Genomic DNA, 23909 nt, shown 5'->3' on the forward strand with positions numbered 1-23909 from the left:
CTACAGTCCATTATTTGAAGACACCATGAGTGGTCGTATCTTTTTACTACGTTCCTAATGGTTATGGATGAAAATCATGGCACACATGATGACGCTGCTCTTTCCACAAGGCGATAATGGCGGTCACATGCCATTTGGGACGGGGGTGAGGGGCTGGTAATAGCGGGGAAAGGGCAGAGAGGGAAGGCGGGAGGCAGAGGATTAGGAGTTGTATTAAAATCATTACGGCTACAGGATTACGATGGCAGCCCGGAGAGCGCGTGGAAGAGGAGTGGGCAGAGGGATGAAGAAAGGAATAGTGTAAAATGAGCAGAGAGGTTAAGATGGCAGGTCCGGCCCTGCTCCGCTCGCTCCGTCTCCCCGGGGGGGAGATGAGGGATGAGAATGCCTGTCGTTCAGTGCGGTGGAGTATATTTATCCAGTCCTCCACCCCCGACACTCCGGAACATGTTTCTGTCCCTGGTTGAGCTCTCGCCCCTTTCCTCTCCTGCCTCTTTTAAATCTTTCACTTTCAATTTTCTTTCTTCTGGTCCCGTCCCAGGAAGGAACTCATTTAATATATGGTCATTTAGAAAACTGCAAAAACTAGCCCCAGAGCCAATTTACACATATATACGACCTGCAAATCTCCTGGGTCACAAATCACTTGTACAGAAACACTATCTCCTCCTTTGGCTCAACAATTAGTCTCTTCATCTGTATTTGTTGGCGTCCATTAGAAACAGTTTTACTCTCTCTGTTAGAGCTCTGCGGCCTTTGCCAAATCCTGATTTCCGTGTTTTTCAGTCCTATTCACAAACAGGCCCGGGTGGTGCTTTAGCGACAGTGAGACGGAGCGGAGGGCTGCAGCAGTCTGAACAGTGGGATCTCCACTCCGATTATAATTACATCAAGTGGTGTGTTAAATGAGGTGGCCCAAGGTTCAGCGGCTGGGCCTAATCGCTGCAGCCTGCTCCCCTCAAATCTCCGGCCCAGGCGGCGGATTCGGTTGCCGTGAAATGCCTAATTTAACCCAGGCGCGCTCTGTACATGTAAAAACACTCAGGGTGGCGTAAATGGAAAGAAAAGGGGAAGTTCCCAACACCGAGCTGGAGGTAGAAAGAGATACACATCTGTCTTGTGTCTCTCTCCCCTCTGTGAGCCGCGGAGGCGAAGAGGCCTCGTCTTCTCAGAGATGGAAATCGGCCGGCGGTGAGGTGATCTCTCAACAACGGCTCTATCTCGCCTTTATGGCCCTCTCCATCATCACATCCACACAGTAAATCCTTCCTCAAACTGACACGCAGCCGCTGACATGTGGTTCCCATCTAGCGATTCCCCCCCTCCCCCCTCCCGACCAGCCCCGGATTCGGCGGAGGCGGCGCTCACCGTGGCGTGGAAGGCGCATGATAGCTGAGCTGGGGTCAGTCGTGAGGTTCAGGGAGAGTCGGACGGGGCTGAATGTGAGCGAGCGTTTTCAAAACACATATACGAGGAGGACGACGTGCACATGATGGGTCTTGGATGTGATGTGGATGTAGTTTATTTAAACCTTTTGGCAGTTCTGAATGCGAGTGGGTTTGTTTTGGTTTGATGCCGATCAGCTGTCAGAAAGCAGCCGGTGATGTTTCTCTTGGCGAGTTCGCCCCCGCCGGTCCGGTCGCTCCGGCCTGGACCAGGTTTCTGCTGCTCTCCGTGGCCTTTCGCTCAGAATTATACGAGCTGCGTTTTGCGAAGTGCACGTGGGCGGTGGGATTTGTACGTGTGCTGTTTTTCTTAATGTTTATTTATCCAGGCAACGCCCTGTTTTAGGCACATTACCACCTACGGTGCTCTAACTGCTGCAAACAGTCGCAACTGTGTTTAAGCATCTGCTTCCTAAGTAGTGAAGTTAAGAGACACATGTTTCTGAGAGATCTGCTTCCATCCTCAAACAAAGGAGCTGAACAGGGTTTCAGTTTGTTCTTACAATATTTCTGCAGGAGCGTCTGAATGGAGCTACTTTCTTTAATAGAAATAGTCCCAATGGAATCGACTGGGGAAATAACATCCTTTGGGTGAAATGACCCTTTTAACAAATCTTAATTTCGTCTCTTGTGACAAAAGTTTTATTCTTTAAACTTAATTATTCATCAGTATTGAAAAGAATAATCCCTCTAGATTTGATAAAGATATTTAACGTCCGTGTAATAAAATCAACGAATGTCCGACTGCAGTCGTTGTAGGAATGTGTTTATTATTCTCACTCATATATTTCCCACTTCGGTCGGGGATTCAAACCAGCAGCCTTTCAGACACCTCCATAAACCTTTAGCTCCCGCGCCCCACTGTGTGTGTGTGTGTGTGTGTGTGTGTGTGTGTGTGTGTGTGTGTGTGTGTGTGTGTGTGTGTGTGTGTGTGTGTGTGTGTGTGTGTGTGTGTGTGTGTGTGTGTGTGTTCACACCCTATATATCCCCATGTGCTTGAATCTTTGCAGCCTCTGAGGTTCATTTATGCTGCAGCAGTGGGAACCCGTTTTATATGCATTGAAATGTGCCCAGTGAAGTCCCAAAAGACGGGTTATTACCTCACGACTGCTCGCCCCGCGCTGCGCCGAAGATGTGAATGAGGAGCGCGGCCTCCACGGGCGCTCACACCGGAATGCTCTGCAGCAGGTGTGAATATGAAATACGGCCCCTTAAGGTGGAACGCTTGAATCCGAGCCCGGGACTTCTAAAGGCGGCCCGTGTGAATCCGAGCCGGGCCTCTCTTAAGGCGGTACGTGCAGATCTGAGAGTGTCCGCTTTGCGGTCTGATGGACGAGACTATGACAGGCACTCTGTGTGGAGGGGACGGGGCCGAGGGGCGGCGTGGGGCCCCCGCGGGGGCAGATTGAGCGGGCCAGGTGGTACGGCTTGGCACTGGCATGCAGAGAACTCGGAGGGCACGTCTATGTTTAGTCCTTACATGATGTTACATGTGCTGTTTTTTCTGGGCCTGCTGCGGGATGTAAAGGAGCCAGAGCTGCACCTCCTAAGTGGATCTCCTCCTGTCGCCCTCAACACACTCTTCAGACTTCTGTTACTGACTGTGGGACAATAGCATTAGTGTGTGTGAGTGTCACACTCTGTCAAACATCACACAGAAATATATCCACTCAGTTCTGAATGTGACAATTACCGGTCAATTCAAACTTCAACCTGCTCGTCTTAATCCCTTAATCCCCGCCCACATAAACACCTCCACTGCAGCCTCGTAAAAAAACGTCTGTGTTGCAGCCGACACAGATGTTTCGGTACATTTAGCGTTTGCGCGGTTTTCCGACAGGAAGCAGCGGCGGAGGGAGCGAGGGGCGGAGCCTGTAGAGCAGCGGGAGGCAGGACATGACGTATAAATTCTGCTCTTATCACCAAAAGCTCTGGAATCTCCTTGTCTTGTTGACGTCTTCGTCTTCTACGTGTACGGCTCCTCTTCTTCCTCCTGATGCATGTTACCCTTTACATTTTTAATATCTATTGCAATCATTTCCACAGAACCAGTGGTCGAGGTCGTCCTCTCACCCGAACCTGTAGCAACAGGCCCACATGCCTTTTTTAAACACCGTCCATTGTGAGCGTCGTAAGAGGCGGTTAGACGAGTGGGTGGGAATAAAGCGCGCTCCTCTCTGATCTCCTGTCACTCAGCGGCTCTGCAGAGCGGCTCCTAAACCTGGAGGGACGATCCTGACGTGTGGATCCTGGTAATTTTAGGCAATTACAGCGATAAATCCACAGGGAAGCGTCGCCGGTTGTTAAAGCCCATTTATTACATGTAGAATTTAAGGAGAACTGGGATGTCCACTTCTTTACGAGTCGCCCGCCAACGCCTTCAGCTGCCTCCGTCCATTACGAGACGCCTCAGGCTCCATGAGAGACGTCCTGTCGTCACCGCCCCTCTCCCTGCTTGTCTGCTCTGTCAGAACGTTTTTTGGTTGCGTCATTTTTCCCTTTGAAATACACAGAAGAGCTCCAACGATTTCTCTACATCTTTCTTGTTTGGTGTCTTATTGTGCTGCTTGGGAGCCATTGATGTTGAAGGCCTGTTGAGACATTGTGTGTGAAAGTGGACCAAACAAATAACTACACACAGACAAACACACACAGACCCACACACACAGACACACACACGCAGACCTCCTACCTCCTCTACAGGACCTGTGGGAGTTTTAAATCAGGGATGTGCTCTCTCTCGCTTCCCTCGCTCACATTTTCTCACATCATTTTGGCTTCTTCTTTCACATTTCTTCCAATAGTCAATCTTTCACTCAGCCACTTATTCCCCCCCACACACTCTCTCTCTCTCTCCCTCTCTCCTTCCAAACCGTGCATGTAATCCTCTCTCACCCTTTCTCTCCCCCCCCCCACTCAGAGCCTTGAACACAACAAATTTCCGAGCCTGAGTTTTGAACATTTCACCATCATCTCCCCACAGAACGCCTATTACTCAACCAAGTGAGCTCCGCCGCACTTTGATGTGTGAGAGACCTCACTGGTGGATAAGTGCTGGCGTTGGTGTGTGTGTGTGTGTCTGTGTGTGTGTGTGTGTGTGTGTGTGTGTGTGTGTGTGTGTGTGTGTGTGTGTGTGTGTGTGTGTGTGTGTGAGTGAGGGCTTTGCTGGCTTGTCATGGGCGGGTGATTGAGTCCAGACGTTGTGGGTTCCTCTCTCCAGCGCCCGTCCCCTCCCTCCTCCTCTGGCTGTGGGTTCAGAGTGTGTTGGCCCCGGGCGGGCGGGGCCACGGCTCCCTGGGGTGCAGTAAAGTGATAGGGCAGCGCAGGGGGCTCGGAGCGCCCCCGGGGAGGCGGGTCGGAGGTGAGAGTCTCGGCCCTGGCGAGCCGGGATCGGGGCCGTGTTAGTCAAACATACCCGAGGTGGGGGCCTCCCCGAAGTGGCTGCTGCTTTGTCTACTTCACATCTGGGTTTGTCTGTGTGGACATTTGTTTATCTGATAAAAATCAATCCATAATGTTAGTTATGGATTTAATTTTCACATTTTCATACACGTCTGAAGCGAAACATGTAGTATGTGTAACAGATTCCACACGTGCAGCAGCAATCCAGAATAATAAACATGAGTGATAGAAACTAATAACCTAAAATATCTAACTGCTAAGATACAAGAAGAAGTTTGTATATTTGCATTTACTGACTTTTATGTGCTCTTGGCTTGGAATAGTTTAGTTTAGTTTAGTTTAACAAAACACTAACACACTAATACACATTCTATGTATTCCTTGCATACAAATATCTGTATTAACATAAACACAGTAAATATATAAGTAGATTGGTAGATTCTAAACCAATCAAATTATTTAACAAATCTATTTTAAATCAAGAAAATACATTTGAGAAACAAACCACAGCAGAAAAGTTTGTAGAAACTTTAGCCCCATCTGTCTTTTAGTAAATAACCCCAAAGAGGAGTGAGGAGGAGGAGGAGCTTAGCAAGAGGAGTCCAGTTCACAGGGAAGAAGCTGGAAGTGTTTCATGGGAAATTGAGTGTTTTTTTCACGGGCTTTTTAAACTTCGCCTTCCATCCCTCAGCAGCTCCTAAGATGGACGGCAGCGAGGTCAGCCCGTCACCTGGGCTCAGACACCGACCAAACACTGGCTCTCAGGCTGAATAATGGGCTGTCGCTGACCCCTGACCCCAGCTCAAGGTCTAGGGTGTCAGATCGATACCGGCCGAGCGCGGCGAGCGGCTCGACTGGCGAGCGGCATCTTGGGATGTGCAGCAGCGCCGCCGTCTGTGTCCTGGAGCGTCCGCACGGAGCTCAATTAAACAGGAATTCATTCAGCACACAGTGTGATCGTCAGCATAGAAACACGAGTAATTAGAAGGTGAAGTGCGGCGTCGTCCATGTTGTGCTGCAGGTGCTGATGGGCCGTGTGTGTTTCTGTTTGGAGCCGTGTGTATACAAACACCTGCATGTACGTATATACACACACACAGGTACGAGCTGCTGTCGCGTTTGTCATAAGTGTCGTCAGAACGTTGTGTAGTTGTTGTTAACCGCGTCATGGCAACACGAACAACCCTGTTTGTCACAGAGGGGGTTTATGAGTCTGACTGTCGCTCCCCCAGGGTTTTACACTGACTGAGTGATGGAGCCCTGCTGTGTGTGTGTGTGTGTGTGTGTGTGTGTGTGTGTGAGTGTGTGTGTGTGTGTGTGTATGTGTGTGTGCGTTGACTGACACTAACCCCACGCTGCTGTTGCTGCTTTGACCCCTGTAACACCAGAATAGAGTCGCCAATAATTAACCTCATCCACATATCACAGGATGCGAATATTCACGTTCAAGTTTCATTCCACTCAAATCAAATCCGACTGCTTGTTGTGTGTTTGTAGAAATACACACGGTGATGTGTGAAGTCTCAGTATTTTGTTATTCAGAGTTTTAATATAATTTTAACAGAGAAGTCAGTAACAGTGAGTCGATATTTATTTGGATATTTGAGATTAGAGGCTAATGTGTAGCTCACCTGGACCTGTAGATGATGTCAGATTGATGGTTTTAATATATTTGTTCACATGACGTCATCATGGTGTAAATGTTAACGTGCAGTTTGCTGCAGAACATGTCTGTGAACCCAGATCCTAGAAAAGTGACTGGACCTTTCTGCTCAGTGTCTAGTTCCCTGAATGCGTCCGTTCTGATCATGAAAGACATCAAACAGAAAGAGAGGGTCAGAGGAAAGGTGGTGTTTAGTTGCATTATGGGAAATCTAGGTCTGACTCATAACAGAGACTAATACTCTTGAGTAACTGCCTTAACTTTCCTCATCAGTTGTAAATGTTGTTCTGGAAAAGTGAAAGAGTTTTTCTAGAGGTCTTTTGTTCGAACAACATTTCAAACGTGTGAAATCAGTCTTTTAACACGAGGAAATCATCATTAATTATTCCTAAATACGCACATCACATGTGGTGCATGCTACAAAGTGAGCCAGCAGACGGATCACAGTGTACATGCAGCTTTTACATAACACACACTGTGTGTTGTTCTCGTGGCACATTGTGCGTCTGCAGCTGCACCGAGGGACGACTCAGTGATTGGCACAGTCAGGACCACCAGGATCCACGAGCAGGCCCCCCCCCACCCGGCTCTGCCCCCCCCCCTCCCACTCTCCAGCCTCATTCTCTTTAGTCCGAGGTGCCTTCTTCCCACAATGTGTTTTCAATCTGAGGCCAATTATTCACCTCCTCTGGTTTTTTGTTCCCAGTAGGAGAAAAAAAAACCAGAAACAGGGAACTGTCTCTGCGTTGCCGGCTCCATTTTTCCCATCTCTGCGCTGTCGACACCCAGTCGCCCCCCCCCCCGGCCGACACACTATATGTTTAAATGCCGTCCCCGTGCATGTGTGTTTGAGACATGCTCGGACAGATGTGTGTATATAATTAGCCAACTAAGTAATAATGGCTTTAACCTCCCAGAGGCGAAAAGCCTTGAATGATGGTACAGGTGGAGAGAGGCTGATCGAAACCCCCCCCCGCCCCCGCCCCAGCCCCCCCGCCCCCCCGCCCCAGCCCGGAGGGCGACGGGATGGACAGACCCCCATCTGGTGACGTCACACCACATGAACCAGGCCTGATATCCCCCCCTTTCTGGCCCCACAAAGAGCTCCCCCTAGAGGCTGTGTTTGGGAACTGCAGAGTTTTAATGGTGTGGGTTTTTTTTTTTTTTTAAGAAGTCATTTCGTACACATCGTTTTTTTGTAGAGCAGCAAATTGGAGGATTTGATATAGAAGCAGCATGAGGTCTGTGGTTTGTGTGTCTCTTGAACTCAGTCAGCGGAGACAGTGTCGCGGTGTGTGTGTGTGTGTGTGTGTGTGTGTGTGTGTGTGTGTGTGTGTGTGTGTGTGTGTGTGTGTGTGTGTGTGTGTGTGTGTGTGTGCATCGTGTGTTTCTTTGAGCTGAAAGCATCTCCTCTTTTCTCTCCTTCTGGAATAAGCCTGGGAAGTTGACCCTCGTCTGACCCAACTGTTCATGAGGAAAACAACAGGAGGTTTTTTCCTCCCTTCTCCTCCCCCTGTTTTTACTTTCTCCTGCGCTCCTGTCTACATTCTTCTCCTTCCAGTGCATTTTCTTCTTCCTCTCTCTTGCTCTTCTTCCCTTTTCCTCCCACCTTCGTCTTTCTTTTGTCTTCTGTTCTTCTACTTTCCTCCTTTCTTCACCCCCCCCCCCTCTCCTGTGCTCTCATCTCTTCTCTTTCTCTATTGTCTTCTACACTTTCTTTTCGTCACTTTTGTTTTCCTCTCGTTTCCTCTCCTCTCGTTTCCTCTCCTCTTCTTCTCTTCAGGTTTCTAATTGCTCCCTTTCTCCCTTTTGCTCCTTTTCTCTTTTCCACTCACTTCTCCCCCTCTTCTCTCCTCTCTTCTTTCCTTTCCTCTGCCTCACAGAACTTTACTGTTGGTTTTCGGTTAGTCTTGAATTTTTGAAGAAGACTTAAACTTAACAAACGAGTGAACGAAGTTGTTAGGTTTAGCTTCTACGAGAGTTTTTCACGAGGAACTTTTCTAGAAGTGTTCTGGGATTAATTATATTTTGTGCTGTATTTTTATATTCAGTATATTTGATGACTTTGATGCCATCTGTGCACACCTGATATGTGGCAGGTGTGTGAGAGGAACTAAAGGTTTCACTCTTTCACATGGACACACGGAGAAAAAAACATTTTAAAACAGTTTAATGTTTCCAGTAACTTTCTTCCACAGTTCTTGGAACGAGCTGCGTTATCTGCCAATTAAAGTTCCTTTAGTTAGAGTTCAGTGAGTTGTGTTTATAATCACTTGCTGATTGCCAACGGAAACTTCTCCACTAATGGAATAATTACCGCCACCATGGAGGCTGTGTTTTTGTTTGTTTGTCCGTTATTTAGCAGGATTAGGTTTCAGCGAAAGGTCCATCGAGGTCAATCACTGTTTCCTATTCTCCTCCTCACCCTCCATCCACCACTTTAAACCCACACCCCCGCCCCCTCTCTCTTTGTCCGTTTCCCTCCGTACGTTACCTGCGCCGGGGCCAAACACCAAATGGGCCTAAAGAAAGCAAACAAGTGGGGGGGGGGGGGGGGGGGGGTAACAGATAAGAAGGATTATCCTATAGATGTGTGCTTTGTTAAGAGCTCCAGCGGCTGATTCATCGATAAGCCTCCTCTAACTAGCCGTGAGTAATTCAGCCAATCAGGGATCATTAATCCCCAAGACAAATGGATTTAGATTGTTTTCTTTCTTTATTATTATTTTTTTTTGGATCGTTCTCTCCGCCTCCTGCTATGAAAACCCTGAACCCTCCATCAGCCCTCGCTCCCCCCCCCGCTGCTGCTCCGCACAACGCCAGAAGGAAAACACAACTGTTGAAATTGCCCCGATCAGCCCCGTGAAGGCTAAATGACTCAGTAAATAGCCTATGACAACTAAACCATTTAGAGAAAACAGATGAATAAATCTTGCCGGTAATGAAAAGGAAGAAACCCGCGACGCTGCTGCAGATTACGAGCGCCGCCGAAGGTTTATATCTGGGTAAATGAACGAAGGATGGAGGGGTTCTCACGCTTCGGCCCGGTCCGCACCAGGCGGGGGGGTGGGGATGGATGGATCAGAGGCTCAGTGTAGAGATGGTGGAGATCAGAGTAGAAACCAGCAGGAGAAAGACTTTGGTGAGTCTCAGTTAAAGAGGAGAACAGGAGGCGGCGAGAGCCCAAATGTCATCCACCACATCTTGAGTCGGCCGCTGTGTTTATGGCTCCGTGTCTTATCAATATTTCATTTCTGCCACTCAAAGAGCTCCTCGTGGTCGTCCATCTGGCAAACATCTGGAACATGTGCCGGATCTCACTGTGCATTTTATCGTCTTTTGTAACAAAAAGTGCAGTCGGTGGTTCAGTTGTGTGTCACAGACTCGTGTGTTCAGCCGTGTTTGACCCCATTCACATGTGTGTTCTGTGTATTGACCATCAACAGCCAATAATAATAAATATGCAGGTGCACAGGGATTCATGTTGGGATTCATAAACCAAGGAACATTTTTAGTGATTAATGAACACACACACACACACACACACACACACACACACACACACACACACACATCTGGGGAAATTAGAAGTTCATCCACAAAGTTCCCTCTGGCTGCAGGACGAAATCCAATCAGATTTCAGTTTTGGTAATTTTTTGAAAAAGCGCTTCTTGTTTAATTCTTCCTGCCTGATCTTTATCAAACTTCTTGTTATTTTCATAGTCATTCACATTCCCTCGTTTGTCAGACGCACAGAGGCAACATTTAATCACTTCTCTTGTTCTGTTTTGGTTTTGTTTGGTTTTGAGTTGTCGATCTTTACGATTTTTTGCTCTCCCAGCACAATATACTGGAAGTGAGTTGTGTCTAGTTTGTGTTATTCACAGTTTCAAATGACGTTTCAACTTCTAGAGCAACATCCTGTTAAAGTGATGTCTCAATTTGTCTGGATTATCAGGATAGGATCATTCCATCGCCCCCCACAGGGTCATCGTCACTTTCACAAAGTCCTTTCCCACCTTTCTCCCCCCGGAGGTTTGAGTTAGAAATTCCTCTTAATCCCGACTAATCTCACTCGTTCCTCCCGGGTCAGCTTTGATTGACGGCCGCTGACACTCGCAAGGTTGAAGCTAACATTTAAGGCTTAGTCCAGACACGGGAGGACAAAGCAGCCCGTCCCCACAGCGCTTCTGGGCGAGGACACGATACTGTGCAGGCGCTTGACCCCTGGAAGTCATAATATCGGCCTGCAGCTCCGGAGCTCCGTGCTCCGTCTGCCCGGGGACAAAGTGCTCAGCTGGGACTGGAGCGAGGACAAAAACCTGTTTGAGAAAACAAGAGCTTCGGTTTCTCCTCCTGACCAGACTATAATTAGAGAGGGAAAAAGATTACAATATGGCCGACGATGCCACAACACACTCCGCTATCATGCACACACACACACACACACATCCGCTCATTTGTGGCCCCTGCAAACCCAGTAGGACGGCCACTAATCCGGCAGCACATTTACAATCTGTGCAATGACAACTTGATACCCCCAGCAGGCGAGCACACACCTCTCTTTATGCTGCTCATGCCTCCCGAAGCCCGAACATGTACGTGTCAGCGGCAACAGCTGCGTCTCCGCCCCTCCCTCCCTGTCACACCTGGCCTCAGATCAGCTGACTGCGACTCTGTCTCCTCGGCGAGCAGCAGGAGTAATATCCGATATGTGACCAGCGATGGCCTAACGTCAGTGTAAACCCCCCCCCCCTGTGGTGCAGCGGCGAGTTCACTGCTATCGGATCGTCGTCCCGCTGCATGTCTCAGTCTCTGGCTCTGCCGTCGGCCCCTCAGTGTGTCAGGGAACAGAGCTGGCGTATTGAAGACATCCGCAGGATGACAGTGATACTCGGGGCCATTAGCAGCTACGAAGACACAACCATCCGGCCCTCCAACCCTAATCTGTCTCCGCTAAAAGCCTCAGAAATGCAACCTTATACGGCGCCTTTGGGAATATGTGTTTCCAATCACTGGAACGAATACCTGGCATTTCTCGCTGCTGCTCTTTTTTCGCCCTTTCTCCTGTCCACTCGGTTTACAGTAAACACCAGGCGCAAGATCTGGGGGCCTTTTCGAGTCGATGCTCGAGAGCGGGCTTCACTTTCCCAGACTCGGAGATTCCACGAGGGGCTCCTTCATCAAGCTGTCATATCAGGCTAATGAAAATCTCATTCTGCAGAGGGATCCTCCTAAAGCTGCTAAAGGCACATGCTAACCAGGGGATTAGCCCTGTAACGCTAGGGGACTTTAATTTCAGCACCAGCATAAGTCATCACCGCTGAGCACTAACATTGATATATGGCTTAGGACTGACTAGCGTGTGTGGTAAGAGGTTTGTGCCGCGGCGGGTGTGTTGCAGGGGGTTTCATCGGAGTCCCACGAGAGGCCTGGGATGATTGTGACTGACGTGATGAGACCCTGTAAATAAAACCAGAGGAGCCGCAGCTTGAACGTGTCTTTTAAAGTACGGCCTCAGCTTGCGAGCGCATTAAGTCAATTTTTCTTCTGTTGTGGCTTCGCTGAGATACCCAAGGTTTCGTTGTAGCTCCGTAGCGAAGCATCGAGGGCGAAGGACACAAATCAACGTCCGCACACTTAAACAGCTGCTTCTGATGTGCCCCTGAGCAAAGCAGGGCCTCAGGGTGTCTGGGTCTTAAATGTGCACAAGCCACAGAGCATCATGCTGCAGGGAGAGGATGTGTGCACGATTAATAAATCATTAGAAAGGTCATGACAAGTGATCACATGGCTGTTTTCTGTATGAAGCCGTTGTGGGAATTATCTTTGCATCTAAACATCGAGAACCACACGACCGATACCAGATACATGACAAACACCATCTGTGTTCACTGTGGTTTGAGCTGATTCCAGACATGTTAAGCTGAAGTGGCCACATGTTCCTTCTGCGTAACTGAAACACGGGATTGTATGAATATATCTTTCAGAGCTCAGGGCCTGAAAACCTGATTTACAGCTTCGGTGTGTGTTTTTTCATGAAATCGATGAAACGCAGCTCTTGACCCTGAAGCCTAACAACAGAACTGAAGAAGCTTTGTAACATAAAGACATCTTCAATATGTGCAGTTACCTTTGTGCTTAGAAATACCTCGACCTGGAAGACCGACATCACAGACATCTGATAAACACCTTTTTACTCTCACTGATAGAAATGTAGTTTTGCATCACACACATCTTTAAATCCTGAAAATAAGGATTTAAGACTTGAGATTCACTGAGGACATAACTTAAAGACCAAAATATAAAACTTTGAGAGGTAGAATATTTAATTTCAAGGTCTGTACATTGAAGGAAGTTTTGTATGCACCTCCAAACCCATCTTGTTTTCCTGAATACTTTGCGACCTGTTATAATGAACCTGTGGGTTTGTGATGACGGACACGTGCATGTTTAAGAGTTACAGAGTTTATTTATCTCCTTGCATGTCGTCCAACACTTTCGTCTTTGCCTCACTGATTATGGACTTTATGCCAAATGAGCATCTGGAGTCACTGACTGTCATGTCAAGTTTAACCAAATCTGATTCTCTAAACCTCAGATCAGAAAAACATTGATCATTCATTTGTAATATCCTCAAAATACTTCTCTCTGCATATGTCCTAAATTCCTCTTCTCTCTCCTCCTCCTTAAGGTTTTACCGGGGCGACTACCACATCGACGTCTGCATCAACGACTACCTTGACGTCTACTGTCCGCACTACATCGGCCCGGTGGCGGACGAGCGGGCCGAGCGCTACATCCTCTACATGGTGAACTACGACGGCTACAGCTCCTGCGACCACACCGCCAAGGGCTTCAAGCGCTGGGAGTGCAACCGGCCTCTGTCGCCGAACGGGCCGCTCAAGTTCTCCGAGAAGTTTCAGCTCTTCACCCCCTTCTCCTTGGGCTTTGAATTCCGCCCCGGCAGAGAGTACTACTATATCTGTGAGTATCCACTTACCACCCTGGAGTATTTGCAGAATCGATTGTACTTTTTCCCCATAATGTTGTAAATGGCCTCGAAAACTTTGTGATTTATTCCTGATTTATTCAAATGGGAATTGAGCTTTTTATTTAGACTAGTTGTTGAACTTTTCACATTCCTCGCCCCTCAGTATCAGTTCTGAAGCTCAGGTATTATATCAGGATGAGTGCGAGACACCCAGCTCCACCCAGGTCTTACATCAGCGCGTTGGTATCAGCTTCATCTCAGAAACTTGTGAAAACACAGCAGCAGTGTTTGGGTTTTGTTTTGAAAGTCCTTGGAAAGATGGTTGAGCCAAAACATGAGCCTGAGGGAGCAAAACATCTACTGTCGAGGTCTCGTCTGAAGCTCTGTTCTCCTCGCTGCTGACTGGCTGCACTCAGCTTCCTCCTCCTCCTCCTCCTCCTCCTCCTCCTCCTCGTGAGAAGGCTTGGGAAAACAAGCAGCTGGGAAGTCATGTTTTCATAAGTGAAGTCAGTGCCCTGCAGGGGCAGAAGCGAGGGACTAAATGAGATACAGCCAGCTCCACGCTAGATTTGAGGAATTTAGCCGACACTTGTGGTTAGAGGAACTTCAGAAGTTTTACCAGGAACCAATCGTGAGGAGAGAAGGTGCATCGCGAAAATATCAGATCCAGGGAAAAAGATTTGGTCGAAAGCTTTTCAGCCTCCAGACTCGGAGCAGGTGTTTTAGAAAACCTGCTTTAAAATCAAAATTCTTAAAGACATTACATCAGCAACGTGTCTCAATTGCCTCCTCCATGTTAATGGAGCAAAGTCAAAAGTCAAAATACAACGTAAATTTCTTTTCAAATTAGTTTTCTGTCATTGTCGGTAGTTCTTATCACACCGGTTTAAGTTTTATTTAAATTTTAACCATAAGTTTGGTTTGGTTATTTTCAGCAACGTCTAGATCTAAAATAAAGTCGATTTCTTATGATTCTGGGAGTAAATCAATCTCCTTACGTGTCGTCTACATCATCAGAATTGTCCTGATGCAAGTTTAACCGAATCTAAATCTCTTCACTACACGTTTCTGATGGATCTGAAACCAACTGCATGAAGTTAGTGGAAGTTGTGGTTTGCTGTCTGCCAGAGAATAGATGACGTCACCGCCCTTGGACGCCGATAAGAAAAATCATATATTGGCTAAGTCCGCTTCATTTGTTTCCGTTGGCGCCGGTTGATGTGAAACGAAAGGGAAGACGAGTTTCTCTCAGACTTTGATGATGATTGATCGTCTTAAGATAGAGAGAGAGAGAGAGAGAGAGAGAGAGAGAGAGAGAGAGAGGGGTTTATATATTGATAGAGAGAGAGAGAGATAGGGAGGGAGGGATGGAGAGAGAGAGAGAGAGAGAGAGAGAGAGAGAGAAAGAGAGAATGGCAGAGAGTGCGTCCATATGGCTTTGAGCAGTTTCAGACCATATGGACCGATCTCTCGCTGACTCAAATTCATGACTCATCCATCAGATCATTGTTCGGCGAGGACACGTTTTTTCCTCCTGTGAGGAGACGAACTCCGAAACAACAAGAGACACCTCAGGGAACATGCCTCGACCACTCACTCATAGAGATCAACGTGAAACCAGTATTCACTCTCATTGTGTGGAGTTGTGTCGTTGGAAAGAGGAACTGCTTGAGGAAGTGTTTTCTACCAGTGTGTTCCACTGTGAAGAGTTAAACTACAGAAGTATTATGAACTTATATGATAATAGGTGCACTTCATGCAGAAATAGATAAAACACATTCACGGACCTGGAGAATACGACTTTCTCTATAATACTGTGTAGACCTGAAGCAGCTGCAGAGTCCATAATTCTCTCCCTAATAACTGAATGACTGCTCTTACATAACAAAGTAATTGAATCCATTGTTAATAAGAAATGTTTATTAGTGCAGCTGAATGTTCTAACAGGTTTCTGCTGTTTAATCCTTTGCTTTAGTGCGTTCTTAGAATTTCAGGCTCGGTTTTGTTCCTGAAAACATTTTCTATCCCCACGGGCTTGTACTTTCTATTCTCTCTTTCAGAGAACAGGATATTTTAAAATGCAGTTTCCTATAATTTGTACGAGAGTTTGACGGCTTTCCAGAGCTTGAGGTGATCCAGCCATCGTCAGTGACCCTTTAAACGGTTTTCTTTGATTAACTCAAAGTTTATTTCATCCGTTACTCACTCAGACTTTTTCTTGGAAGTCTTGACATGTATATTAATGCAGTAAGAAAATACATAAAGAACACGTTTTCCCCAGATGGATCCTTGTTTTTCTTCCCATCAGCATCGTCCCGATCCAGAACCTCAGCAGAGGAACTCTGTGTTTTATCAGCTGCTGGAATCAGACTCACATTACGTGTTAACAGTGTCTTTCTTTATCAAAGCCAACAATAGCTGATAGTTAATACCTGTGTTGTACAGATAATACGGTTTGGGAATCTGCTAAGTGGTCATGTAAGTGACATAGACGGGAGGTTCACGTCTGCTTGTCTCCGTGAAGACAGGCGCTCCTTTGTCCTCCGTCGTGGTGATTGTCATTTGCCCGAGGCCGGGGGGGGGGGGGAACGGGAGGCGGGGCCACGTCAAATAGATGACACCTGCAGTTGGCTACCGGCCTGTCCGTCTGGCAGACAGACAGACACCCGGGGGAAAGCCTGGTGTCGGATCAGTGTTGCGGCTGGTCTTAGGAGGTCAGAGGTCACCGCCATGACGACGAGGTCTGCGCCGCGAGCTCCTCGTGGCCTCGGAGGGCGGCATGTTTTTCTAATAGAGCCGCGGTGGAGCTGGGGAAGTCTGATCCTAATCTCAGGGGATAGAAATCCAATTTTCAGAGGAGACAGTTGAGAGTCTGGCTCTCCCCGTGTGAGAGGGATGACTGTCTCCCTGCAAAGCCCTCAAACGCTCGGGTCCCGCTCTGTGCAGCCAGTGCAGATTCACATCGGTAATGACATGAACCCCGGCAGCGCAGCACCGGTTTCCCTTTAGCTCCTCGCGGCTGAGGCAAAGACAACGGGCTTTGTTCGCCAAGATAAACTGATCATCGCAAGAAAAACATCAGATCTCACAGTATTAATATGTCCCAGTCTCGCTGATTCACCTAAAGCCGAAAGCCCGGCGTGTTCAGTAACGTGTGGCTGATCAACATCACATGGCTGAACGTGTACAGACTCTGACTCCGAGCGTGTGACCGCGAGGTTTAACATGGCTGTGGTGAGGCGGCGTCCAGATGACCTGAGTGACGCTGCAGTGTAGAGTTGCAGGCTGAGCTGGAGTTACAGTCACGGTGAAGCACGGCTCTGTGTGTTGCTCGAGGACAGAAAACCCAGACTCTGACCTCCGTGGCAGACATGAGAGAGAGAGGAAGAGAGACAGTCTGATAATTGTGTGCGTGCTGGAATCTGTGATGTGTGAGATGAGAGAGGAACAGGGGGGGGGGGATGACGAAGGATGAGAGGAGGGAAATAATAAAGGAAAGATCCTGCAGCAGCTGCAACAAGAACAAACAGGACAAAGTTTGAAACGTGACGAGGCTTCATCCACACGTCGACCTTTTCTTTTTAAAACTCATCTCTGTTGCTGTGTTTACTTTGAGAGTCGGAGAAGTTTTAAAAAACGCTGCTGCTCCTGTTTTTAAAAACGTTAAATGCCGTCTCCTCCTGATTGGCTCAGTCACGACTCGACTGTCACTCTTTCAGTTCCACTTTCCAAGAAAAGAAATCTCTCGTCTTGTTTCTCGTTTGTGGTTTAGAGAAAACCTGCTTCCTGTTTACACCTGCACACACACGTTTCTAAAGTACGAGTGGTCATGTGATCTGCACTTTCAGGTGTGTCAGTAACTGATGCGCAGCTAAAACACGCGTGTGGACGGAGATCGATAAAGTATCAGGATGAAGCCGAACATGCATCTCATGCTGGTGTAGTCACAGATCCCTGATCAGCAGAAGGTATAGAGACATGTACAGAAACAAATATTATATTTAAAATACGTGTTGTCAGCCTCAGAAATAAATCAGAGCAGATAATGACTACGAGACGTCTGCTGATATTTGACTTTGCAATATCCTGCTTTCACCACGATCACTTACCAAAGGAAAACAGGAGCGGCTGTGTTTTATTCCCCTGGAGGCCGAGGTTTCTCCTCCGTGGATTTCAACCTTTTAATGTCGCTTTTTTTAAATCTAGATTAAATGTCAGCTACTGTTACTGCTGCAGCCGGCGTGTTATGTTTGAGGCTTCCATCTTTACTTGGTTGCAAAGAATTAAATTAAGAGTCGTATCATACCTCCTGCGGTTTGCTGTGGTTTTCTCAGCTTGTTTTGTCTTTACAGAGACGTCCTTCATTCGTAAGAACAATAAGAACATGGCCGATAACTGCGATTTCAATATTTATCCATCTCACATATGTAGTCAGTTTAAACTGGGTTCAACGTGAACTTAAAGCTGCACGAATCAGTTCTAAAGCAAAGTAATGAGTCGTAAAATGTTCATTATGCCGGGGAAGGAAAGCGTCGGCGTGCAGGATCAGCTGTCAGCTCCGGTGAGCCGTGCACGTCCTGAAGGTTTTATTGTGAAACTGCAGGAACACACATGGTGTTTAAGGTCAGACGTCTCACACTGCCACTGTTTGTCTAAGGCTGTTTAATGAAGACTGTCAAAGCTCCGTGTCTGACGTGTCCTCAGGGTCCGAGGCAGGTGAGACAGATTCACACGGAAGGTACATCACGTTGTGTTGTGATGAAGTGATGAGATGATGCAGCGGCTCAGAGTCACTGATCAATAACACTGATCAAGTATTGACAGCTCGTCAGCAGTGAAGCTTTGCCTGGTTACATCTTGAATATGACGTTTTACATTCATGTAATACATCTGGCATTTAACCAGGGACGCTTATATTAATAATATGATAATATCAGGACATATAATCGTATAAAATCAACCTAATCTTAATACTTTAGAGTTGAACCTGCTGTCAGCTGGTGTTTTCGGACACGTGCAGATCTTTTCTCTCGACCTCTGGAGCTAATTTCGTTTTTTGGCGACATTTGACATTTTCATAAGAGCATCAATCATGTCGGCAGCCGGGGACGACAGATGTCCATCAAACATGCGTCACATACAAATTCACCTAAGTTTAGTTTCTCTCGTCTCCAGGAAGCAGTTACGTTTTTTAAATAGCTAAAATCTCTGTTGTTGTGGAAACATTTTTTTTCCATCGTACATCCTTGGCTGTTTGTGAATTTGTAGGAAATCCATCTATTGACACGACAGTGTGAATGTGCATTGTTTCTATGGTTACCTGCAGCTTTATATTTCACTCACGGATTAAAAGAACTAATTCTAAATATCAGTTTCTGGATAATTATCTGAATAATAGAGCTACAACGATAAACTGAACATCAGTTTGTTTCTGAACTGTAGAAAGCTGCAGCTCTCCTCTGTTTCATATCGTTATAGATTTAATATTTCTGTGGTTTGGATCATTGCTTTGACAGAATATGTCTTTTACAGACGTCTCCTGGGACTGAAGGGACACCGTTCTGCCTTGTGACAGTTCTATAGATAAATGACTTGTAATATAATCAAGTGTCACCAGGAGATCAGCTCGTAACCAGTAAATCGGTTGGTTGCAGCAGTAACTGGAGCCGTGGACAGTTATTCTTCTGTATTTTCTTTCAAGTAGCTGCTCGTCCACATGCAGGAGTTCACAGGTCGACTTTTTAATGAAGTAGTTAGAGAGAGAGATAAAGATAGAAGAGTTTAGTCCAGTGGAGATCAGACACAGGCCGTGAGTCAGTGAGTTCCAGCCTCTGTGGGGGTGTGAGGTAAGTTACTCGATACCCGCTGACACAGACAGAAGCAGCGTGATTGACACTGTTCCTCCCTCGTTTATTTCCCCCCTCTGCTGGTGGAGTTTTTAAAGATGATTTTTATCTGCGCTCGCAGCCGCACGCCATCTGATAGAGTGCCTTTTGAAATGAGAGACACTGGAAACACTGACATGGTTTACTTTTATCCGGGAATTCACCGCCGGGGCCAGAATCCATCACACGGAGCGTCTGGCTGAGAGGATTGAGGAGTGTGTGTGTGTGTGTGTGTGTGTGTGTGTGTGTGTGTGTGTGTGTGTGTGTGTGTGTGTGGACAAACTGTGGACACGTCCGTGCACAGATGCACATACTCAGGAAACCACAGCCACATACATGCACGTATACCCAACACACGGTCGAGCATATCCAAACACGCATAAGCTTGTTTGTGTGTCTTTGTGTGTGTGTGTGTGTGTGTGTGAGACTCAGCAGGCAGCAGGAGAGGTCAGAGTATCAGTGCACAAGAGGAGAAGAGGTAGAGAAAATCATTTGCAGGATGAAGATAAGACCAGAAGAAACATAAACATTTTCTAAAGTGAAGACAGGAGCAGAGTCGTTGGTCACAGCTGGAGACGTCCTCGTCTCTCATGGTCCCCAGCTCCACTCCTAAACTAATTAGTTCTGTTAGTTCTGCAAAACAATCACAACAACAACTCAAAAAAACAAAAAGGAGATGTTTTTTTAATCTCCGCCTTTAACAATCAGGAAACAGAGGGAATGAGGTTCTGCAGGTGAGCAGAACATCTGCAGAAACGACAGCCTGTGGCCACATTAGACTTCTGAAATATGAGGGTGACATTGAGCGGCTTCATGTCGTAAAACACGGAGCGTAAACGCTTTTACACCGGGACGAGAGGGAAGTGGAGCCGAAGCCCTTCAGACTGTAATTAAAGACGTGAAGTGAGGAGGACCTGTGATGAAGAAACAATCGACCTTGTCAGATTGAACGTTTCTGCCGCTGAGTCTGAGTGAAGGTAGATTTCCGAGTGGAGAGTTCTCCGGTGAAGAGGGAGAAAGTCGAGTGCGACTAGAAAACTCCTCAAAACTGGAGTCAGACTTCGTGTCTTTGGTTCATAAAGTACATTTAAAGCTGTTTTATTTATATTGTTTGTGTTTGAAAATGTGGAAATGAAGTCTTTGCTTTGTTTAAAATCTTAAAGTTTTGCATCCGACAGCAGCAGAGTCATGTTTTCATTGTTTGAGAACAAAGTGGTTCCATTCATTTCACTGTTTAATGACGCAGCCGCAGATTAGATCACGTTCAGGGTTTCGAAATGACAAAGTGTAACGTGTGGCGCTCCCGTTTCTCCACAGCCTCCATCACCGACGACAAGGGGAGGAGGAGCTGCCTTCGACTCAAAGTCTTCGTCAGGCCTCAGAGTGAGTCCCAGGCTCCGTCCACTTGTCCACGCCGTCCTGCACGTGGGGACGTTCCACTAATCTTCACATCTGCTCTTTGTTTCCCACAGACAATTGTGTGAAAAACTCCGGGAGCGTTCAGGAAGGGGTCGACTTCGACGACAACAACCAGAACTCACTAGAACCCAGAGGTGGGTGGGAAGATAATGAGTGTGTGTGTGTGTGTGTGTGTGTGTGTGTGTGTGTGTGTGTGTGTGTGTGTGTGCGTGTGCGTGTGCATGTGTGTGTTCCCATCATTTCTTTTTTTTCATTTCCTTTTGAATTTTCTCTTGTTTTCTTTTCATTACTTCATTATGGACGACTTGTTTGAAGCCGAGTTTAATAATTGAAGAATTAAATTAAAAGCAGAACGACACTTAAAGCTTATAAGCTGCTAAAAATGTCACATGTTGATGAAGATGGTGATGAAGAATAGTTTGTTAAAACAAAAAAACAGGATAAATCTGTGTTTCATTGAGCTGTGGATAAACACTACGGCTGTTAATAAACTATTTATTCTGTGTAAAGTAGATTCTGAGTGGGGTGATTGACAGCTCGTAGCGTCCAATGGGTGCAGGTCGCAGGTGTGGGTGGGCGTGGCTCAAACCAATGGCTGACGTCACAGTGACACATGATTGGACCTGACAGACGCTAACCGGAGTCTCAGCAGTGAACTGAATCTGAGCCGTTATCACTCTATTAAACTAATAATCCTTTCGTCATTAGTTTGTGTAAAAGTTTTTATATTTTCGTACCATTTCACATGTATAAAAACTTGTAATACATAGACCTCAAAAGTTTGTAGTTTACGTGAAACTCCGACTCGACGTCCGGGACATTTTGTCTTCAGTTCTGTGAAGTGGGAGGAGGTGGAGACATCTTCATTCACCGTCTATGACGCATGATTAATATGCAGCTGTGGCCTCGGGGCCGCGGCGGCTGGTTGATTCTCCCGCCTCGTTCTACATGCCGGTGTTTACCTGCGCTCGTTCACACACGTCAGCTGTTCTCTCCGCTAACGCTCGTCTCTTCCTTCCTCAGACGGAATCAGCCACGAGTCGCCGGAGCCGGCCCGGAGGAACGTCAACTCCGCTGGTCGACGCCACACCTCTGTCCTCCTTCTCAGCTCCGCCCTCATACTCCTGGCTGCCATCTTGTCTTTATAGCACCTGGTCTGAGGAATCGCCATCCCCGCCCCCCCCCCCCCCCCCCCCCCCACCCCGCCCCTCTCCAGGAATGGACTGTCCTGATTGGACCACAGGCCGCCCTACCCTCCAACCCCTCTCCCCTGAAGGAGCACTTTTCAAAACAAAAGAAAAAAAGAAATTAAAAATAAAAAAGAAACACTGACGGTCTCTCTCGGAGGAAACGAGAGACGACGGGACTTCGACGCCGAAGCCGTTGTTGTTTTTTTGACTTTTTGGAAAATGCCAACTAGTTCGATTCCTGACTTTGCGGCTCCCGGGTGCGAAGGTGGTCGCACCGGAGCTGAAAGAGTCTCTGACCTGTTCGCCTTGCTGCTGTTCACAGTTTGCAGATATTACACATGTATCTGTGTCCAAGAGAAGCACACGTACACGCTTTTAAACACACACACACACACACACACATCAAAACACAATCAGTTCCCAGTTCACAGCAGGATCAAGAGTTTACAGACGTTTGACATTTTTGTTTTCAGAAACACCCCCCCCCTCCCCCGCCCAACATGTAACATGATTAAATCTCACGTCAAAGCAGAGAGAAGGTTTTAAAGAAGAGGAAACACAATGAGGATGCTGTTGCTAGGAGACTGTTGCCAAGGCGTTTGATGACTTAACCTTCCTCTCAGGTTAAAGAGGAGTGGGGGAGCCTCGTCGAGAGTTAAAAAAAAAAGAATTAAAAAGAAGTTTAAAGAAGCACTCATCTCTTAGTGGTTGTTTAGGGGCGATTTAATGACGGATTAATGTATTTGTTTGTTTTTTCTTTTTTTGATAAGTCACGTAATTCAAGTGTAGCAGCCAACACGGGTGTACAGTAAACTATTTGAACAGAGTGTAGAAGTGGATTTGGGTATTTTGCCAGGCGAAATGTATTTTCCTATTTATTGTGAAGTCCTCGTGCTTTTTTCTGTTTCTGGTTCTAGTCCGTACGTACAAAGTAGAAAGGCAATAAAAAAAAAAAACCACCTAATCCATTACAGTTAGTTCACGTTACACAACGTTCATTTGATACAATCACACGGAAACAGTTTGTGTATCTGCTCCCATCGATTGCTGACGATGGATTTTAATTGTTTTTTATTTTTATTTTTTAACAAAGTCCAGGAAGAAAAAAAGAGCCGTCTGATGTGCATCAGGGTGTAGAAGTTGGTAGAATACTTGTGTTTTTGTCATTAATGAATGTCACAAATGTCGTTTTTACTATTACACTATTGCTTTTGTGAATCACTGTCATAACACAACTGTTGTATATAGAGGCAAATTTCCTACAAAGTTCAGGGATGTGTCCGTGATTAACATGAGGTTTTAAAAGATGATTTTAGTCTTTTGTTTTTTTGAACGGAGGGGGTTTCTCCTCCTCCTCCGGTGGAGCAGCACAAGTCTCCTGTAGCTGAAGATGAGCGGGTTGCAGAGCAGGTGGCGGCGGTGGCGGCGGCGGCGGCGGCGGCGGCGGCGTGTGCGTGTGGGGTTGCGTTCTTTGATGTCATGTAAAGTGGCGTCTGTACAGAAGATACACCAGGGGCAACCTCGCAGCCGGTTATTTCTGGGATGAAAAATCGCCCAGCGGGGGAGAGATGGGCCAGACAGAGCGAGGTGTCCGGTTCTCCCCCCTGGACGGAGTGAAACCGAGACCCGGGACTGGGGGGGGGGGGGAGAGGAGGAGAAACGTGGAGCTGCGTGTTGCTCCTGCTCCGATCGATACTCATGTTCTCCTTCTTCTTCTTCTTCTTCGAGTTTTTCTTTGTTTAAAGACCAGATGCAGCACTGTTACCTTCACACGCACTCACTGCCAAACACACAACCTGCTCGTCTGCAACACAACACAACACAACACAACACACGCAGCTCCCGCTCATGTCACTGTGCAAAGCAGTTTAGGGCCACTTCTGTGAGGAAAGATCTGAGACTGAGATTAAA

General features: G+C 47.0%; 1 protein-coding gene across 2 annotated transcripts in view; it reads left to right on the plus strand.

Annotated features, from left to right (window-relative positions):
* Nucleotides 1-23909, plus strand: part of LOC117771988 (ephrin-A5b-like) — a 79221-nt gene that overhangs the window by 43245 nt on the left and 12067 nt on the right. Inside the window, exons 2-5 of one of the 2 annotated variants that reach the window (XR_004615696.1) lie at nucleotides 13205-13497; nucleotides 20707-20772; nucleotides 20862-20942; nucleotides 21832-22363. Coding sequence is in view for 1 of the 2 variants with exons in the window: in XM_034602900.1 (XP_034458791.1) it covers nucleotides 13205-13497; nucleotides 20707-20772; nucleotides 20862-20942; nucleotides 21832-21956 (565 nt within the window). In the remaining variant the exon portion in view is untranslated. Of the gene's footprint in view, nucleotides 1-13204; nucleotides 13498-20706; nucleotides 20773-20861; nucleotides 20943-21831; nucleotides 23309-23909 lie in introns of those variants that run through there. The other variant, XM_034602900.1, reaches the window with a different exon arrangement.

Source organism: Hippoglossus hippoglossus, chromosome 12 (assembly GCF_009819705.1).
Source record: "Hippoglossus hippoglossus isolate fHipHip1 chromosome 12, fHipHip1.pri, whole genome shotgun sequence".
Lineage (NCBI taxonomy): Eukaryota > Metazoa > Chordata > Actinopteri > Pleuronectiformes > Pleuronectidae > Hippoglossus > Hippoglossus hippoglossus.